This window comes from Pelobates fuscus, chromosome 6, assembly GCF_036172605.1.
Source record: "Pelobates fuscus isolate aPelFus1 chromosome 6, aPelFus1.pri, whole genome shotgun sequence".
Lineage (NCBI taxonomy): Eukaryota > Metazoa > Chordata > Amphibia > Anura > Pelobatidae > Pelobates > Pelobates fuscus.
In genome coordinates this window covers 244,054,684-244,076,603 of record NC_086322.1, presented here as the reverse complement: position 1 = coordinate 244,076,603, position 21,920 = coordinate 244,054,684, and the positions used below count along the sequence as shown (strand labels likewise).

Here is a 21,920-nt window from a genome sequence, read left to right as displayed (position 1 = left end):
GCTGGTGTCTCTTTAGCGTGCTTTTACAAAGAAAAAAGGTTTCCAGTGTAAGCTAATAGCAGCTAGTCAGTGTCCTTCAAGCGGCTCTGTCAGGCCTTCCATCAGCGTGTGCCCTGCACAACCCTGCCAGCGTGCTTTGACAGTTGCCAATCATATCTGGTGTCTCTTTAGTGTGCTTTTACAAAGAAAAAAGGTTTCCAGTGTAAGCTAATAGCAGCCAGTCAGTGTCCTTCAAGCGGCTCTGTCAGGCCTTCCTTCAGCGTGTGCCCTGCACAACCCTGCCAGCGTGCTTTGACAGTTGCCAATCATATCTGGTGTCTCTTTAGCGTGCTTTTACAAAGAAAAAAGGTTTCCAGTGTAAGCTAATAGCAGCCAGTCAGTGTCCTTCAAGCGGCTCTGTCAGGCCTTCCTTCAGCGTGTGCCCTGCACAACCCTGCCAGCGTGCTTTGACAGTTGCCAATCATATCTGGTGTCTCTTTAGCGTGCTTTTACAAAGAAAAAAGGTTTCCATTGTAAGCTAATAGCAGCCAGTCAGTGTCCTTCAAGCGGCTCTGTCAGGCCTTCCTTCAGCGTGTGCCCTGCACAACCCTGCCAGCGTACTTTGACAGTTGCCACTCATATCTGGTGTCTCTATAGCGTGCTTTTAAAACCAAAACTTTGTTTCCACTGTAATAGAAGAGCAGTTGCCTGCCTGCCAGCTTCTGTGTGAGTTTCACAGTGGATACTGTGCCCTCTTGCCCAGTGCCACCACTCATATCTGTTTTTACAATAGCTTAAGCTTTAGATTTAAAATAAATAATTTTTTTCACTGTAATAGAAGAGCAGTTAGTTGTCTGCAAGCGTCTGGGTGTCAGGCCTACTTCAGCGTGTGCTCTGCAGACCTGTGCCAGCGTGCTTTGACAGTTGCCAATCATATCTGGTGTCTCTTTAGCGTGCTTACAACCAAAATTTGTTTTTCACTGTTATAGATTGAATAGCAGTTACTTGTCTTCAAGCGGGTGTCTCAGGCCTACTTCAGCGTGTGCTCTGCAGCACTGTTCCAGTGCATATTGCCAATCATATCTGGTGTCTCTATAGCGTGCTTTTAAAAACAAAATTTGTTTTTCACTGTTATAGATTGAATAGCAGTTACTTGTCTTCAAGCGGGTGTCTCAGGCCTACAGTGTGTGCTCTGCAGAACTGTTACAGTTCACATTGCCAATCATATCTGGTCTCACAGTAGCTTGAACGCATAGTACCACTAATCCCCCCAAAAATGACAGGCAGAGGCAGGCCACCCCGCAGGGGCCGTCGTGGTCGTGCTGCTGTGATTCCCATTTGCCCTAGAATAATGCCCAGTTTTCAGAAGCCACGTACCCTGAACTTGAAAAGTTCTGAGGACATAGTTGACTGGCTAACACAGGACACCTAATCTTGTACAGCCTCCGCTCGGAACCTTGACGCACCATCCTCCTCCAGCTTAGCTTCAGGCACCTCTCAAGATAGCACACACCCGCCTGCCGCCACCACCAAAACTAGCACCACAGCCGCTTTACTTGGTATGTCAGAGGAGTTATTCACACACCCGTTTGAAGAAATGAGTGATGCGCAACCATTATTGCTAGAGGATGTAGATAACAGGGATATGTCTCAGGCAGGCAGCATTAAACACATGGAGGTACGGTGTGATGATGATGATGTTGTACCCGCTGCTGCTTCCTTTTCTGAATTGTCAGATACAAGCGAAGCGGTTGATGATGACGATAAGTCCATGGATGTCACGTGGGTGCCCGCTAGAAGAGAAGAAGAACAGGGCGAAAGTTCAGATGGGGAGACAGAGAGGAGGAGGAGGAGACCAGTTGGAAGCAGGGGGGGGTCGTCGCAAGGAGCTAGTGGCACAGTCAGACAGCATGCATCGGCACCCGGGGTCAGCCCGACAGCACGCCAATCAACGCATGCTGTGTCCACCACCAGAATGCCGTCATTGCAGAGCTCAGCAGTGTGGCATTTTTTTTGTGTGTCTGCCTCTGACAACAGCGATGCCATTTGCAACCTGTGCCAAAGGAAACTGAGTCGTGGGAGGTCCAACACCCACCTAGGTACAACTGCTTTGCGTAGGCACATGATCTCACATCACAAACGCCTATGGGATCAACACATGAGTACAAGCAGCACGCCTACTCTAAGCCGCCATCCTCCTCCTGGTCCAGCATCTTCAGCCACGTCAACCACTGCTGTCCTTCTTGCCCCCTCTCAACCATCCGCCACTCCGTCTCCCGCCTTGAGCAGTTCCCGCTCATCTGCCCACAGTCATGTGTCTGTCAAGGACATGTTTGAGCGTAAGAAGCCAATGTCACCAAGTCACCCCCTTGCCCAGCGTCTGACAGCTGGCTTGTCCGAACTATTAGCCCGCCAGCTTTTACCATACAATCTGGTTGAGTCTGAGGCGTTCAAAAAATTTGTAGCTATTGGGACACCGCAGTGGAAGGTACCCGGCCGGAATTTCTTTTCACAAAAGGCAATCCCCAACTTGTACTCGATTGTGCAAAAGGAAGTCATGGCATGTCTGGCACACAGTGTTGGGGCAAGGGTCCATCTGACCACTGATACCTGGTCTGCAAAGCATGGTCAGGGCAGGTATATCACCTACACTGCGCATTGGGTAAACCTGCTGACGGCTGACAAGCAAGGAATGCGTGGCATTGCAGAGGAGTTGGTGACACCGCCACGAATTGCAGGCAGTCCTGCTGCCACCTCCTCTACTCCTCCTACTCCATCCTCTTCCATAACCTCCTCGGCTGAGTCCTCTTGTGCCGCTGCTTCTTGCTCCACATCAACGGCACCCCCCCAGCTCCCCAGGTACTATTCCACATCCCGGATACGGCAGTGTCACGCCGTCTTGGGTTTGACTTGCTTGAAAGCAGAGAGTCACACCGGACAAGCACTCCTGTCCGCCCTGAACGCACAGGTGGAAAAGTGGCTGACTCCGCAGCAACTGGATATCGGCAAAGTGGTGTGTGACAACGGAAAAAATTTGATAGCGGCATTGAAGTTGGGCAAGTTGACACATGTGCCGTGCATGGCACATGTGTGTAATCTGATCGTACAACGCTTTGTGCATAAGTACACAGGCTTACAGGACGTCCTGAAGCAGGCCAGGAAGGTGTGTGGCCATTTCAGGCGTTCCTACACGGCCATGGCTCACTTTGCCGATATCCAGCGGCGAAACAACATGCCAGTGAGGCGCTTGATTTGCGACAGCCCTACACGTTGGAATTCAACACTCCTAATGTTCGACCGCCTGCTCCAACAAGAAAAAGCTGTTAATGAATATTTGTATGACCGGGGTGCTAGGACAGCCTCTGGGGAGCTGGGATTTTTTTTGCCACGTTACTGGACGCTCATGCGCAATGCCTGTAGGCTCATGCGTCCTTTTGAGGAGGTGACAAACCTAGTCAGTCGCACCGAATGCACCATCAGCGACATCATACCATTTGTTTTCTTCATGGAGCGTGCCCTGCGAAGAGTGCTGGATCAGGCTGTAGATGAGCGTGAACACAACACAACAGGCACCCCAGGGTGCTCGTTGTCACCTATCTGGTACCCGTGGTGTTGTACGTGGCTGGGGGGAAGAACATACCTTCAATGACATCAGTGAGGAGGAGGAACGGGAAATGAGTAGCTCGGCATCCAACCTTGTGCAAATGGGGTCTTTCATGCTGTCCTGCCTGTTGAGGGACCCTCGTATAAAAAGGCTGAAGGAGAACGACCTGTACTGGGTGTCCACGCTACTAGACCCCCGGTATAAGCAGAAAGTGGCGGAAATGTTACCCAATTACAACAAGTCGGAAAGGGTGCAGCATTTGCAAAATAAATTAAAAAGTATGCTTTACACAGCGTATAAGGGTGATGTCACAGCACAACGGGAATCTAACCGGGGGAGAGGTGGAAGTCATCCTCCTCCTCCCACGACCACGCCGGCAAGGACAGGACGCTTTAAAGACGTGTTGTTGATGGAGGACATGCGGACCTTTTTAAGTCCTATGCATTGCCACAGCCCTTCGGGATCCACCCTCAGAGAGCGACTCGACCGACAGGTAGCAGACTACCTCGCCTTAACTGCAGATATCGACACTCTGAGGAGCGATGAACCACTTGACTACTGGGTGTGCAGGCTTGACCTGTGGCCTGAGCTATCCCAATTTGCGATAGAACTTCTGGCCTGCCCCGCTTCAAGTGTCCTGTCAGAAAGGACCTTCAGTGCAGCAGGAGGTATTGTCACTGAGAAGAGAAGTCGCCTAGGTCAAAAAAGTCTAGATTACCTCACCTTTATTAAGATGAATGAGGGATGGATCCCGAAGGGACTGACACTGGGCGATACATTCGATTAAAAAAGGCCTGATGAGATGAGCTGCCTTGGGCTAAAAATTGTCCACACGCTGCTGTATTTTAGCTCTGAATGACGTTTGACTTGCGTGACTTATCCGCCACCAACTAGGGTTCAAGCCGCCATGTTTTAGGGCACTTTCTGCCTGTGAAACAAACATCAATTTTTCTGGACGCTGCTACAGCAGCGGCTGCAACAATACCAAATTTTTCAGGCATGTGTACATGCCTAATTTTTAGGCCCACTGGTGCAAGTGGACTGATTACAATTACAGGGCCTCTAAAGAGTCCTGTATTGTTATTTGTCGTCACTACCTTCCCGCGTCGGGAGTGGGTCATTTGCGCCCCTGCTGCCTTCCTTGCATGTGGTAGCTGTTTGTCAGGGATTTGTCAATCCATATCTGCCAAGTGACCCTATGTAGGGGTAACAGTCCCTATTCTGCTCTGTGTCAGTGTGTATCATGGTCTCTGTGGACAAGGAACAGTCTCTATTCTGCTCTGTGTCAGTGTGTATCAGGGGTTTTGAGGACAGGTGTCAATCCATATCTGCCAAGTGACCCTATGTATATCTGCTGTCAGTACACAGGAAAAGTTTAAATATTTCTTGTTCTACGTTCTCTGCAACTCCACGCACTGACTCATCCAATACGTGAAGATCTGGGGTTTCTCTGACTCTCCTCAGTAGTGTATCAAACAGAGTCTGCACTGTGGTAACACGGACATCTTCAGGACATAACTCAACTATTTGCAGATAGGCAGTCTGCAGCTTCTCTTTTTCACCTGTTCTCTTCTTTCTCTTATGCGTATTCTTGTCTATATGCAGGTGGTCTCTTGCCTTTCTTTTAACCAATTCGTTCCTTCCATATGGTTTCAAAAGATCTCTGGCATCATTACTTTCAACGCAAATAACGTCATCATAGTTAGTCTCCTCATTATTCACCGGGAAGAGAGTGTTTGCACTGACTACCCACAGCATGCTCTTGCCATTGCCTACTCCACCTTCAACGACAGGGTGCAAGTCCCAAGGAGAAGGATCATTCACTTTATTATCTGTCTTTATTTCACAAGTAGTGCCTGGAACATCCTCATGGGTCACAAGATGTAAATCTGGACTAATGTCAACCCCAGGGTCTGGAAAATCTAAAGAGTCCTGTATTGTTATTTGTCGTCACTACCTTCCCGCGTCGGGAAGATTTCTTGCACAGGGCGCCCAAAGGCCTAAGGCTGGCCCTGTGCATGGGTCAGTGGCTCTGCACCAGACTCCCCTCCAATTGATCAAAGTTAAAGGATTTCAAGTGGACTGATTACAATCACAGGGCCTCTAAAGAGTACTGTATTGTTATTTGTCGTCACTACCTTCCCGCGTCGGGAGTGGGTCATTTGCGCCCCTGCTGCCTTCCTTGCATGTGGTAGCTGTTTGTCAGGGATTTGTCAATCCATATCTGCCAAGTGACCCTATGTAGGGGGAACAGTCCCTATTCTGCTCTGTGTCAGTGTGTATCATGGTCTCTGTGGACAAGGAACAGTCTCTATTCTGCTCTGTGTCAGTGTGTATCAGGGGTTTTGAGGACAGGTGTCAATCCATATCTGCCAAGTGACCCTATGTAGGAGGAACAGTCTCTATTCTGCTCTGTGTCAGTGTGTATCAGGGATCATTAGGACAGGTGTCAATCCATATCTGCCAAGTGACCCTATGTAGGAGGAACAGTCTCTATTCTGCTCTGTGTCAGTGTGTATCAGGGATCATTAGGACAGGTGTCAATCCATATCTGCCAAGTGACCCTATGTAGGAGGAACAGTCCCTATTCTGCTCTGTGTCAGTGTGTATCAGGGATCATTAGGACAGGTGTCAATCCATATCTGCCAAGTGACCCTATGTAGGAGGAACAGTCCCTATTCTGCTCTGTGTCAGTGTATATCAGGGATCATTAGGATAGGTGTCAATCCATATCTGCCAAGTGACCCTATGTAGGGGGAACAGTCTCTATTCTGCTCTGTGTCAGTGTGTATCAGGGATCATTAGGACAGGTGTCAATCCATATCTGCCAAGTGACCCTATGTAGGAGGAACAGTCTCTATTCTGCTCTGTCAGTGTGTATCAGGGATCATTAGGATAGGTGTCAATCCATATCTGCCAAGTGACCCTATGTAGGAGGAACAGTCCCTATTCTGCTCTGTCAGTGTGTATCAGGGATCATTAGGACAGGTGTCAATCCATATCTGCCAAGTGACCCTATGTAGGAGGAACAGTCCCTATTCTGCTCTGTGTCAGTGTGTATCAGGGATCATTAGGATAGGTGTCAATCCATATCTGCCAAGTGACCCTATGTAGGAGGAACAGTCTCTATTCTGCTCTGTGTCAGTGTGTATCAGGGATCATTAGGATAGGTGTCAATCCATATCTGCCAAGTGACCCTATGTAGGGGGAACAGTCTCTATTCTGCTCTGTGTCAGTGTGTATCAGGGATCATTAGGATAGGTGTCAATCCATATCTGCCAAGTGACCCTATGTAGGGGGAACAGTCCCTATTCTGCTCTGTGTCAGTGTGTATCATGGTCTCTGTGGACAAGGAACAGTCTCTATTCTGCTCTGTGTCAGTGTGTATCAGGGGTTTTGAGGACAGGTGTCAATCCATATCTGCCAAGTGACCCTATGTAGGGGGAACAGTCTCTATTCTGCTCTGTGTCAGTGTGTATCAGGGGTTTTGAGGACAGGTGTCAATCCATATCTGCCAAGTGACCCTATGTAGGGGGAACAGTCTCTATTCTGCTCTGTGTCAGTGTGTATCAGGGCTGGGCTTTGAGGAAAGGTGTCAATGTTAGGTGATGTCTGCCCTTTATGGATTAAAAGCAGACTCTGCATCAACTGTGCAATTTTCCATGGGAGTTTTGCCATGGATCCCCCTCTGGCATGCCACAGTCCAGGTGTTAGTCCCCTTGAAACAACTTTTCCATCACTATTGTGGCCAGAAAGAGTCCCTGTTGTTTTTAAAATTCGCCTGCCCATTGAAGTCAATGGCGGTTCGCGCGGTTCGCCGGTTCGCGAACATTTGCGGAAGTTCGCGTTCGCCGTTCGCGAACCGAAAATTCCGGGTTCGCGACAACACTATTTAGGAGTTAAATCACTTTGTTTATGCATCCCTACTCACTATTCCTACTATTCCCTTATACAGCCTTCCTAAACTCCTCCTGTAAAAAGTAATCTAATGTTTACACTTCCTTTATTAAGAAATTCTTATCGCTTGCTCTTTTACCAGTTTACTTGACTATGCAGGATCCTCCTGTAATTAAAGTTAATTCACAGAGCAGGAGAGATACACTTTTAAAGTAAGTTAATATCTGATTGAAAATGAAACAATTTTGTTTTCATGCAAGCTGTGTCAGTCATAACCAGGAGAGGTGTGGTTAGGGTTGCATAAACAGAAACAAAAGTGATTTAATTCCTAAATAGTTACATAGCTGAAAAGAGACTTGCGTCCATCAAGTTCAGCCTTCTTCACATATGTTGTTGCTGTTGATCCAAAAGAAGGCAAAAAACCTAGTCTGAAGCGCTTCCAATTTTGCCACAAACTAGGAAAAAATTCCTTCTTGCCCCCAAAATAGCAGTCAGATGTCTCCTTGGATCAAGCAGCTATTACCCCACTAATTAGAAATTATATCCCTGTATGTTATGTTTTTGTAAGTATTTATCCAATTGCAGTTTAAACATCTGTAGTGACTCTGACAAAACCACCTCTTCAGGCAGAGAATTCCATATCCTTATTGCTCTTACTGTATAAAAACCTTTTTTTGCCTTAGATGAAATCTCCATTCTTCCAGCCTAAATGTGTGACCTCGTGTCCTATGTATAGCACTGTTTATGAATAGATTTCCAGATAAAGCTTTGTACTGGCCCCAAATATTTGTAGAAAGTTATAATATCCCTTCTCAGGCGCCGTTTTTCCAAACTAAACAGATTTAATTTTTTAACCTTTCTTTATAACTAAAATGCTCCATTCCTTTTATCAATTTTGTAGCTCGTCTCTGGACTTTTTCTAGTGCCATGATATCTTTCTTTAGAACAGGCACTCAAAATTGCACAGCATATTCAAGGTGTGGTTTTACCAGCGATTTATAAAGAGGCAAAATTATATTTTCATCCTTAGAATTTATGCCCCTATTTATACATGACAAAACCTTACTGGCTTTAGCAACTGCAGATTTACATTGCATATTGCTGCCTAATTTGTTGTCTATAACAATTCCCAAATCCTTCTCGTGTGTGGTTATCCCTAATTCATTACCATTTAGTGTGTACCGTATATACTCGAGTATAAGCCGACCCGAATATAAGCCGAGGCCCCTAATTTTATCCCAAAAAACTGGGAAAACTTATTGACTCGAGTATAAGACTAGGGTGGGAAATGCAGCAGCTACTGGTAAATTTCTAAATAAAATTAGATCCTAAAAAAAATATATTAATTGAATATTTATTTACAGTGTGTGTATAATGAATGCAGTGTGTGCGTATGTGTGTGTGTATGAGTGCAGTGTGTGTATGAGTGCAGTGTGTGTGTGCATGAATGCAGTGTGTGTGTGCATGAATGCAGTGTGTGTGTGCATGAATGCAGTGTGTGTGTGCATGAATGCAGAGTGTGTGTGCATGAATGCAGTGTGTGAATGCAGTGTGTGCAGGGCCGGTGCAAGGATATTTGCCGCCGTAGGCAAAACAATTTTGCCGCCCCCTCCCCCCCCATATGTCCTGACTTCCCCTCCTCCTCCCTCAGTGGTCCTTACCTCCCCACCCCCGTGTTCCTTCACTCCCCCCCCCAGTGGTCCTGACTCACCCCTCCCCTAGTGGTCCTTACTTCCCCCTCCCCTCCCCTAGTGGTCCTTACTTTCCCCTCCCCTCCCATAGTGGTCCTTATCCCACCCCCTACCTCTCATAGTGGTCCTTATCCCCCTTCTCCCTCCCATAGTGTTCCTTATCCCCCCCATCCCTCCCATAGTGGTCCATATACCCCCCCCTCCCTCCCATAATGGTCCTTATACCCCCCTCCCTCCCATAGTTGTCCTTATCCCACCCCCTCCCATAGTGGTCCTTATACCCCCCCTCCCTCCCATAGTGGTCCTTATACCCCCCTCCCTCCAATAGTGGTCCTTATCCCCCTCCCTCCCATAGTGGTCCTTATCCCCCCTCCCTCCCATAGTGGTCCTTATCCCCCCCCCTCCCTCCCATAGTGGTCCTTATCCCCCCCCCTCCCTCCCATAGTGGTCCTTACCCCCCCCCCCTCCCTCCCATAGTGGTCCTTACCCCCCCCCCCCCTCCCTCCCATAGTGGTCCTTATACCCCCCCTCCCTCCCATAGCGGTCCTTATACCCCCCTCCCTCCCATAGTGGTCCTTAACCCACCCCCTCCCTCCCATAGTGGTCCTTAAACCCCCCCCCTCCCATAGTGGTCCTTATACCCCTTTTTTTTTTTTTTTATTATTAATTTTTTTTTATTATTTTATTTCTTATTTTATTAATATTTTTTTTTTTCGTCCCCCCTCCCTGCTTGATATATGGCAGGGAGGGGGGCTCTCCTTCCCTGGTGGTCCAGCATTGGTAGTTCAGTGGGGGGGAGAGGGGGGCTGGCAGAGCTGTACTTACCTTTCCTGCAGCTCCTGTCAGCTCTCTCCTCCTCCGCGCGGTCTGTGCAGCTCCCTCTGTCAGCTCCCAGTGTAAGTCTCGCGAGAGCCGCGGCTCTCGCGAGACTTACACTGGGAGCTGACCGAGGTGCTGAACGGACGGCGCGGAGGAGGAGAGAGCTGACAGGAGCTGCAGGAAAGGTAAGTACAGCTCTGCCAGCCCCCCTCTCCCCCCAGTCTGTATTATGGCAATGCAAATTGCCATAATACAGACTCTGACTCGAGTATAAGCCGAGTTGGGGTTTTTCAGCCCAAAAAATGGGCTGAAAAACTCGGCTTATACTCGAGTATATACGGTAATTTGCTTGTGCATTCTTAACCCCGAAGTGCATAACTTTGCATTTCTCTACGTTAAATTTCATCTGCCATTTTAGTGCCCAGTCCCCCAATCTATCCAAATCCCTCTGCAGCAAAGCAATATCCTGCTCACATGTTATTACTTCACAAAGTTTTATGTCATCTGCAAACACTGATACATGGTTTTCAATGCCTATTTCAAGATCATTAATAAATATGTTAAATAGAAGTGGTCCCAAAACAGAACCCTGAGGGACACCACTTACCACTTTTGTCCAGCCTGAAAATCTACCATTAATTACAACTCGTTGTACTCTATCCTTAAGCCAATGTTCTACCCAAGAACAAGAATATTCATCTAGACCAATTTCTTTTAGTTTGAAGACTAACCGATTGTGAGAAATGGTAGTGAAACTTCAGATCCGACAAAATAATATGGCTAATACACCACGTAATTCAGTGCTTCTACTGCTGACATCAAGCAGCGTATTGTTTTGTTTCAAGCTTGAGTAAGAAAAGGCATTCTTTTGCAGAAAAGTGAAAAGACACCTGTTCAGATTGAATTTCCTTTGTCTTTTGCAAGCATTTTTTAGTATGCTTACTTTGGGTTTTAAATGTCAGTTTTGTTGTATTTTTATATACAAAAAACAAACAAAATTGTTCTACAGCTGCAAAGAGTAGTCGAAAGATGAGAAGTTTTAATATCAAAGGAACATCATAACATTAGGAGAACAAACCTATATTCCAGCTCCGAACAGGTCCCTCCCTCCCCTCCCCACTTTTTATGATAAAAATTCAATAAATAAAGGACTTGCTCATCCTCTCTACTTCCCATGACCTCATACAGCAACATGATGCCGATGCGTCAACATGATGCCATAATAAAGCATTGAATCAATTCTCTCCAATGGAGGCTTTTGCATCACATGACTGAGATTTACTCACTTGGTGCAGAAGAAGCAACTCTAGTGACTGTCTGTATATACTGGTTCTATATGGTTCTACATGGTTAATCCACAGTCCTGGTGCAGAATCCATCCCAAGCACCACCAGTAATAACCCATTTACTGCCACAGCAGAGCGTAAGCATGATGTGACACTTTCTTTTGTGACACTGAAAGTAAAATAAAGTTATAGATGCTGAGCATATAGCTTACACGCTCAACATGTAATAAGAATGTTAAGAGTAGCATAAACCTGGCATGCACACCTAGGTAAAGACAGGACAGAAGCAAGTGACTGTCCTTAGAGTGGCCATGGTAGGCAGAATGTCTGCAAGCAGACAGAAAGTAACCCTAAGCAAGATTGAAAGGAGTACAGAAAGAGACAAATAAAAGGGACAAGTTGAGGCCAGGATTACAGAAGTCAGAATGGTGAAAACGAACGGAGTCAAAAGCCAAATTAAGTCAATAACACAAGGAACATACTCTCGGTTACACAAGAACCACAACAGGGCAAGGAACCAGTGTTAACCTTGAAATTATTTACCAGAAAGTGAGATACTTTTATGAGTGTTATGTCTGCAATGCCAGAACGTGCGTGACCAACGATGCCAGATTAACGGCACGTTCCTTTGAAAAATGATGCAGACCATGGCATGTATAAGATATGACTAATATTGAGCAGTCCTTGTCCTAAAGCCAGCATGACACACAGCGTCAGTACAGGCTATAGAATGAATCAGACCATCAAAATGGTCCAGGAATGCCATTCAACATCAACAAGGTTGATGACTCTGATATAAAGCAGATACCATTACAACAAGCTACTCAATCGGTTCTGAAATATGATGGGGGTTCTCAGTGTCAAGATAAGTATAGCAATAATGTGTGACCCCAGGTGCCCGGGCCCCAAGAGTAAATGAATGGAGCCTAGGAGATGCCCAGTCTTAAGAGTACCCAATTGTAAAAATATTGCTTATTAATATAATGGGCCCCATAGGCACAGAAAATGCCCAGTCTTCTTGGCCCTCTTATTATGATGGACCTCAAGGACCAAGGACATACCTAGTCTCATAGGACCATAAAGTGTGTTATGCTAATGAATGGACAATCCACAGATGAAGTGTGAGGGAGCCATAGGTATGGGCCACTGCTTAATCCCATGTACATGTCCACTCTTCATTAGTTGCTAATTGCACTGCATACCTTGAATTTTCAGTGAGAGTGCAGTCATTGAGCAAACAGGTAATAGGAATTTCTGCAAATTGTGGGCTCCTATATCTTGCTCACTCAAAGTGAATACTGCATATAATACAATCTAATGAGGTGAGGAATTCAGGTCTTATGGCATGTTTCTATGTCATGGGTTTTAGTAACATTTATAGTGTAAATTAAAAAACATGTTACCAGATCAGAGTGTTTATTCCCTAATTCTGTTAAGTACCCCTCAGTCGGCTTACAGCCTTTAGTGGATCCACCGGTTGGCCCATTTATCCATATTAGTAGTCCATAGTCTTGTCACTCGACCTAATACAATTTTATTGGAAAAACCAATTCCTATTGGTAAGGGCTGGATGCACTGTCATGGCAGGCCACCCACAGTTTGGCCTTTATTGAGCAGATCCATGTCATGAAGACACCTATAAATTATCTGAAGTTTAATGGCCCAATTGAAAGTAATACTGTGTATACTTACTCCGAGTTTAATTCTAACTATGCTTAATTTTATCTTTTCTTTTGTATGGTGCTTCAGGAAGAAGACGATGTTGATTCTGGTACAATGCTTCAAGCAGGAAGCAAAGGCAGGAACACAATGGAAAACTTTAGTACATTAATTGAAGGTGCCGATAATACGATGGTGGAAAATGACCGGTTGGAAAGTCAACTGGGTACAATGTTAATCAATGATGAAGATGAGGAGGAGTCCGGTACAATGAAACGTAAGATCGATAATACCTATTATCAACGTTGACTCACCTTGGTACTTGCTGAGTTTTGTGTACTACAAATCCCATGATGCTTAGTCTGACATTAACTGTCATGAGAAATCTTGTTCAAGACCATGTGCAGTGATGAGGTTAGCTCTATATGAATCTTCAAAATTTCTGTTGTTGTAATGAACTATAAACCTATATATAGATATAGATATAGATATATATATATATAGAGAGAGAGAGAGAGAGACCGACCTAGACCTAGATTGGCATTTTATCAATCCTTGTAAAGCCATATCGGGGAACTGAAATAAAGGTTTTTAGAGATTAGGGTGCTGTAACGAAGTGCCCTTTGCCACTTGTGCCTGGAGAGGACTACTTGCCAGCCTCTTGCCATGTGATTATGGTCCCTGGGAGATTATGGCCCTTTAAATAGGGTATTAAGGCATATTGTGTTTTATTGTGCTGTTTCTGGCCATTTAAGAACTGTAGTTGGGCTTATGGACTTGTATTGGACCGTGCTGGCCCTTTATGAACCAACTGGGGACATACCGAGACTTTGTGTGACAATGCCCCTTTAAGACTATGTCCCCAGACCTTTAAAATACTTTGTTCCTGGCTTTCTCCCACTTGGTTCAGTAAATGGGGCTTACTGAACCAAGTACCACACCGGCGGACCACACAGAAGTGGAAGTGTGCCGTCAATTCACCTCCCAGGCTGGGAGGCTGCTGTAAGTAAATTACCGACCGCTGGGTGGCCGCCGTTCGCACAAACGAACACGTGGCGGCGGCCATCTTTATTAATTCGCACATGGTCAGTGGTGTGTGCAGCCAAATTCATGGAACTGAAATCGGCTGCACATTTCAACGAACACCGCTGACCCTTACCTTCTCCTCAACTGAGTTTTCAGCCACAGAGACTTAGTCCCGTTTGGCTATTTGAACACACGGCTATACTAAGCTATTTGCACGAACGGCTCCGTTCGTGCATTCGAATGGGACTTAGCCATTTTTCAGTGTGAAATTAACCGACCGCACAGCCAAAAAATCTGCTTGCGGTCAGTCACAAAAGGACTTCCGTCTAACTTTTTATTTACTGGAGGGATTTGTATGATTTTTGAAAGTGTTTATATTTGAAGTATGCTGATTCTGAAAATGTATGTGAATGGCATGTATAGTTTTAAAGTTACAGTACATGTATAAAACTGTATATTTTCTGCCTGTGATAATTAAGTTAGTATATTGTGTTGAGATAATTGTATCACAGGCAGAGGAGAGGATTTCTGCTGGAATGAATGGGAGTGTTTAACTGTATTGTAATGTTTTGATTGGTTGTTCTACAAAGCCATGTGGGCGGTACTATGTGTGTAAAATGTGCATAGAAGCAGAGTGTTTGATTAAAACTTCAGTTCTGAGGCGGAGCCAAGCGCTCAAACGGAATGGTCGCAACTACCTAGAGCTCCGACAACGGAGAACAAAAGACGGGGAAATTCACCGCACTCGATACGCCACGGAAAGTGAACGCCACCTATCTTGATACACCCGATCGGGAGCTACAATTCGATGCCTTTCCTGTTCCCGCAACCCAACAGAAAGACACGCCGGAGGCCTGGGGCCTACTCCGGGCCGCGCAACGCTCGGGCCTCGTGGGAAATACCGGAGTGGCCGGAGACCTTTTTATACTCCCCTCCACACCAGACCCTGCACGCCTCAAAGCCTACCGAAGTCATGGGCAAAAAGAACCACAAAGCCCCCCTGACAACAACCAGAGACACTCAAGACATAGGCGCAATGTTACAGCGCCCAGCTACCGCGATGGCGGCTCAGGGGCAATCTGAGGGCCCGAAAGCACAAGAGGGACCAGCAGAAGGGCCCACTCACACCACACAGTCCGAACTGAACATAGTGGAGCAGACATTGGTACCCAACCAAACTCCGGCCACGAAACAAGATATAGCGGACTTACTACACGAAATGCGGCAGTTACATGCTGCTGATCTGGACTTACTCAAGAAGGAAATCACAGCGGTTATAGTCCGTACTCAGGCCTCCGAGGACGGCATCCTGGAGCTCAGACAGGAGGTTCAGGACATAAAAGAAACCTTGAATCAACTGCAAGCATCCCAAACCGCGCTCCTAACTAGAGCAGACCAAGCCGAGGACCGCCACAGGCGCCTTAATGTTAAGATAAGGGGCATCCCTGACTCTGTTACCTTAACGGAATTGCCCCACTACATCAGGAGGCTCACCACCTCGATAATGCCACACACGCAGGCAAAGAAACTTACTTTTGAGAGCCTCTTCCGAATCCCGACACCACGCCAAGCACCAGCTGGAGCACCACAGGACGTGATAGTCCGATGCCACTCGACCACCGATAAAATCCAAATGATGACAGCAATCCGGGGCAAAACACCGCTTAATTTTGAAAACGCGCAGTTAACGTTCTACCAAGACATAACCCGCTCCACAATGCTATGGCGCAAATCGATGGGCCCAGTGACCAGCCAACTCCGCAACGCTGGTGTGGAATACCGGTGGGCACTACCACGTACCCTCCTAGTCACCAAAGACGGAAACACGAAGAGACTGTCCAACCTACAAGAAGCAACCACGTACTTGCAAGCTATGGGTCTCCCTGCACTAGCTGAGGAAAGAGCGACTACCTCGGGCTCACATGCCTGGGACCCGGAGAGATCGGTGCCCTTCACCCCGAGAGACAACGAACGCCCAGCAGCCCCAACCTGAAAGAACTGTGCTCACTAACAGGGAACAGTAGTACCCGGCAAAATTTGAACTCTGGCTAAAAACACTCCGTTCACAAATTATCAGTTAACGTTAAGTTTATTTAACTTTGTTTGCTTCTACAATGCCCCACTTGTAAACTGATGTGGCATAATGCACACCTACAAAGATTACGGGGACATAGTTCACTCAATGCACACAGGTCAGACGCATACCAACACACTCATGCACTACACTACACGGGAGGTTGCAACAACTCCGAGAAGGCCCCATACCCACCCTTACGGAACCCCGGCAAGAGATGGGATCACTATAGCGACACCCCCCACACACACACACACACAAGTCTCTGCCAACTGGAGACACCCTATACCGAGCACCGCAGACCAACGACCACTCTAGGAACAACAGTCGCCCACACTTTCTATAATGTTAAGGCGCAGAATACAACCGACCGGGTAGAGTATATGACACCGAGAAGGCACACTGACACCGCCTCACAACACCGCAACACACGAACAGTCACACGACAGGTGTAAAAACATCCGAGAACTTCACAAATTACAATATATACACGCAAATATCAAACGACTTTAATGCTAACTTTGTATATGAACGTTTTATCATTGTCACAATGGCACTTGGGAAGGAACAAAAGACAAAAGCAGAACTTACATAGAATGTAGAGGGTACCGGGGAAGGTTAACTACAGGACTAGATCAGTTTACCCACTGACTACTGCCAATGTATGGCACTAGATAACCTTAATACGCATGACAAGGTACCCCCGGCTGCACTGAACATATTATCGATGAACGCAGTGCTAGCTTTACTGTACTGTCACGACTATATTGACCCATGTTACGGCTCAACAGCATGACAAAGGCAAACGAGCCACGCTCCCTAATTTTACCTACTTAGCCAGTCACTAAGACCGACTGACACTCTACACCACCTTTTATATAGGCATTTTCAACCTGACAACACAAAGTCGTTTATAATATAAAATGAAGCGGACACTCATGTAAGAATGTATCAATGTTATTGACCACTGTCTATATGTGCATTTACCAAGATATATTTTTCCTTATTCTTCCTTTCTGTAACGTACCCATAAAGCTTCAATAAAATAAAGATTGACAATAAAACTTCAGTTCTTCTTCACCTTCAATCTGAGTCCTGTCTCTTATTGGGGGAATCGGCTACAGGGGATTGCTATGCTCGTCCTACTCTCTTGCTATAATCACTGAGCTCTTGTAAGAGCTGTTCTGTTCCTGCTACGCTCTCTGGGGAAAGAGAGGTTCACCCACTGGAAGCTGGATCCTGGCCTTGGATCCAGGGTGGGTGAAGACGGCGAGAACCCGGCGCAGCTGCATTGCTGGAAGTGGGGTCTGCAGTGCTGATGGTGTCGGTTGGAGTGCTTGGAGTCCTCAGCGAGCACTAGGAGCATCGATTGGCGGAGGTACTCAGTCGGAGTGCCAGCGGTCCATCACAGGTGCCAAAATCAAATTTGATTTCTGTAGATAATGCACAGAAATAAATAACAGTCCGTAAAGGAAATTATTTAAGAATGTTCAGCCAATCAATGCTTTCCCATGCAAGTGTACAGGAAGAGCACTAAGCATTTGTTCAGGGGACATTACACTTGTGCGCATGTAACATTTCTAATGCATGTACACATGATACATTTCTCACTTACTAGAGGTGTCATGGTGGCAAGAGGTGATGTGAATCGCCATTTTAGCAAAAATGTTTTGCCCAGATGTGCCGTGGTAGCAGTAATGGCCTCCGTTAGTCCCACTGTTGCTGGTGGTGTAATGGAGAAATGTAGCTACTTCCATATGCTGTGATTTCTGTAAAATAAATCACAAAATTGAAAATTCTCTATGAATTAATATTAAATGCATGTCATTTTATAAGAAAATGGATGGTTTGATGGATTTATGAGCAACATTTTTTATTTTTTACACCTGATTGATTTTATTGAACTCCTGAGGTTTATTCTCTTACATTCTTAAATTTTTCATTGCCATATAAGATCCCTTATGAGATGCAGCCAGTGCCAGTCTAAGTACAGATTGACGCTTTGTAACCTAATCCCAGAACAATCTTTCATCCTTTCATGGCAAGAACACCGATGCTTGAATTGGAAAGAATATCCTCCCCGAGGAATGGAAACCTTTTACAGAGTCTCAGAGGATAGACCTGCTAGCCGTATCCTTCATTTATCTGTGAAGGTCACAAAGTAGACAGTCTTATTTCAGTCTTATTACTTCTTTTACAAAAACAGGATGTTTCTGTAACACATCTGTGCTAAGCTGCATTGGTCATTTTACACAAGTTCAAGAACAGATGTACTTTTGTAATTAACAAACTTCTTAAGTGGATAAAGTTAAACAATTGCTTCATTGTTTAATTGTTGCTATTAATATGTGAATCAAAACTTCATAATTTTGAATTATGCCCATACAAATGTGAGCACTATGACTTTTCTAATATAGTCTGGTCAGAGTGTGATGCAAAATGTACCATCCTGGGATTCTACCATAAAATCAAGAACATAAAAAATATATTTGTTTCTGTTTTTGTTTTAATGCATTTAGCAACAAAAAGAATGGGTCAGCTAAAGTATAGAGTCTCCTTTTAATTAGCAAAGTATCATTTTCAGCAGAGTTCACCCTTATAGTGCTTATCTGATGTATCTGTGGTCTCAGTAACTAGATTATGCTTCTGTTAAAATAAATGTACAAAATACATAATTTAATTACCCTGTACACTATATAGTGTTTGTCATTTCTTGGTAGAAAGCCTAAGCATTTTTTCTCATTATCTTAAATAGGAAAAATGTACAAAACCACAATTTAATAACATTCAACACCATCTTGTGTCTGGCATAGAAGCAGAAATAATTTTGTTGTCTTTTATTGAGTGTGGCAATAAATTGTCAAGTCATTAAACTATGGCTGTAAGTATACAGTATGTATTCCTGACTGAACCAAGGCATCTGTACAACATAGGGCATTGCCGAAGTGCAAAAATTCTCAAAAGCCTCTGTTTATCTTTAAAATCCTGTTTTTCAGTTTGCACATAAAGCCTGTTTTTCAGTTTGCACATCAATCACTGGAATTTAACTTGAGTTGTGCCTCAGATAAACTCTACTATAAACTGACACTGTCAGGTTCATTCACTAAAGTGAGCATTTGAAGAAAATTTAAATGGCCACTATAGTGTCAGGAAAACACACTCGTTTTCCTGACACTATTATAACCCTTAGGTTCCCCTCTCCCCTCAGTTTCCCCTCCAGTTTCTCTGAAACTGCTATGTTTACAGTTGCAGGGTTAAAACCTGGGGGACCTGGCACCCAGACCACTTCATTGAGCTGAAGTGGTCTGGGTGACTATAGTGGTCCTTTAAAAATGTAATTTCAAAATGGCTGAACTGGAAACATTCTCCGTCAGCTATGCTTTTAATTCAGCTTCTTTGGCCTTAAATGTGAAATTTACTTTGGATTCACTTTGAATTCTCACTTTGGTAAATAACCCTGTTCTGTTTTTTCCTTGAAGTGATGGTCCAAACACATCACATTAATAGCTAGCAAGCAGTTTCAAATAGAATCTAAATACAAAAAAGTACTTTATCGAAGACACTTTCAGTACTTTTACTCATATAAATTTAAATGTGTACATTTGATTATGTTGGCATTAAAATGCTAAAGTACAGTTTAAATTATGTTGCTTTATCAGTACAGATAAATAGTACATTTACAGTGTATGGTGTATATAGTGTGTATATATTATATTATATTATATTATAGAGATAATGCATTTAGTACTGATTTTCACTCCATTCTCATTTCATTATTTACCCTACAGAAAGTAACGAGCCTGCACAACCTGTAAGACCATCATTTCTTGAATATTTTGAGCAGAAAGAAATACAGTTTAGTACTCCAGAAAAGATGACTCCAACACAGCCTGCAAATTCAACTGAATGGAAAATACCTCTTAATGGAGACTATAGCTTTGTAAGTAGCAACAAGTATAAATATTGTTTCATCAGTGTCCAACAGAGCCAGCATATTGTGACTATAGCCAACATTTAACTAAGCAGCATGACTGGTTGGGAGTACAAAATGGACCACTTCTATCTTACATTTCTGTACTCTGCTTAAAGTCAGCTGAGAAGTGGAGAGAAGACACAACCTAATCTCTATGATATTCATGCTTATATATGTATATATATGCTTTGCAATATTATACATAGAGAACTTCCTGCTGCTGGACCACAGTACCATGCACAATGGGAAAAAAACAGACTATTGTGAAGCCTTGGAAAACCAATTGCATGTGAATTGCAGTGAACTGTATTACAGCTCATTGAGAGGTTTATTAGAAAAGTGTTGCAGAGTGTGTGTGCATGATCAGCGTTTTTAGACCATATACCATTTGCCCATCCTTACAGGGTTTTATTTGTGAGCAGCATTTGTGGGGGTTGAATGTAATAATGTTTTTGTATGGAGTATGTGTGTGTGCATGTAGGGGTGTATGTGTATGTACTGTTGCCATTGGAATGCAGTGGTGTACTTCTTTGCAATGTTTGTGTTTGAATGCATAGGTACATTTGTTTATGTAGTGTTGGCTTTTAAAGGCAAGTGTACGTTTATTTGTAGTATTGGTGTTTGAATGTAGTGGTGTTTTTGTACAGAATTTTGACGTTTGACTGCTAGAGTGTGTTAGTATGTAATGTTTGCTTTTGATTGCAAGTGTGTGTGTGGATGTTTTATCCTGCAATCCATGAACCAGTTTAGTAGTCCTTCTCTGAACTCTCTCTAAAGTATCAATATCTTTCTGGAGATACGGTCTCCAGTACTGCGTACAGTACTCCAAGTGAGGTCTCACCAGTGTTCTGTACAATGGCATGAGCGCTTCTCTCTTTCTATTGCTAATACCTCTCCCTATACAACCAAGCATTCAGCATGTTCTGCTGCTCTATTACATTATCTGCCTACCTTTAAGTCATCAGAAATAATCACCCTAAATCCCTATCCTCAGATGTTGAGGTTAGAACTCTATCAAATATTCTGTACTCCTTGAATTTTTACGTCCAAGATGCATTATCTTGCACTTATCCACATTAAATGTCAGTTGCCACAACTCTGACCATTTTTCTAGTTCACCTAAATCATTTTCCATTTGGCGTATTCCTCCTGGAACATCAACCCTGTTACATATCTTAGTATCATCAGCAAAAAGACATGCCTTACCATCAAGACCTTCTGCAATATCACTAATAAAAAATATTAAAGAGAATGGGTGCAAGTACAGATCCCTGAGGTACCCAGGGGCGTATTAGCCGCGAGGCAAACAAGGCATTTGCCTTGGGCGGCATTTTCCAGGGGGCGGCAAAAAACGCCGCCCCCAAATGCCCAGGGCAAATGCCTTGTTAGCCTCGCGGCTAACTGACATGCTGGGCGGTCGGGCGGTGAGGGAGCACTTCCAAAGGTGTGTTTCCCTGGTGGTCCAGTGGCTGCTGGGCGGCGCGGCCGGCGAGGGAGCACTTCCTCTGAGCTCTCTGCTCAGCTCCCTCGCGCGCCGCCCGCAGAGTGAGGCTGGGAGCCGGAATATGACGTCATATTCCGGCTCCGCCTTCCAGCCTCACTCTGCGGGCGGCGCGTGAGGGAGCTGAGCAGAGAGCTCAGAGGAAGTGCTCCCTCGCCGGCCGCGCCGCCCAGCAGCCACTGGACCACCAGGGAAACACACCTCTGCAAAGACACCCCCCCCCCAGCATTCCCAAAGGTAAGGAGGCTGGGGGGGGGGGGTGTTTAAATAAATTAATTTTTTTTTTTAATGTGGGTGAGTGTGTGAGAGTGAGTCTGTGAGTGTGAGAGTGAGTCTGTGAGTGTGAGAGTGAGTCTGTGAGTCTGAGAGTGAGTGTGAGAGTGAGTCTGTGAGTGTGAGAGTGAGTCTGTG

The 21,920-nt window shown here is 45.0% G+C and overlaps 1 protein-coding gene across 1 annotated transcript in view; it reads left to right on the top strand.

Moving 5' to 3' along the window:
• The window catches only part of LOC134565743 (serine/threonine-protein kinase 4), a 142,056-nt gene that overhangs the window by 109,835 nt on the left and 10,301 nt on the right, over positions 1-21,920 (top strand). The window contains exons 9-10 of the mRNA XM_063425390.1: positions 13,026-13,212; positions 19,824-19,975. Of these exons, the coding sequence (XP_063281460.1) occupies positions 13,026-13,212; positions 19,824-19,975 (339 nt within the window). The remainder of the gene's footprint in view (positions 1-13,025; positions 13,213-19,823; positions 19,976-21,920) is intronic.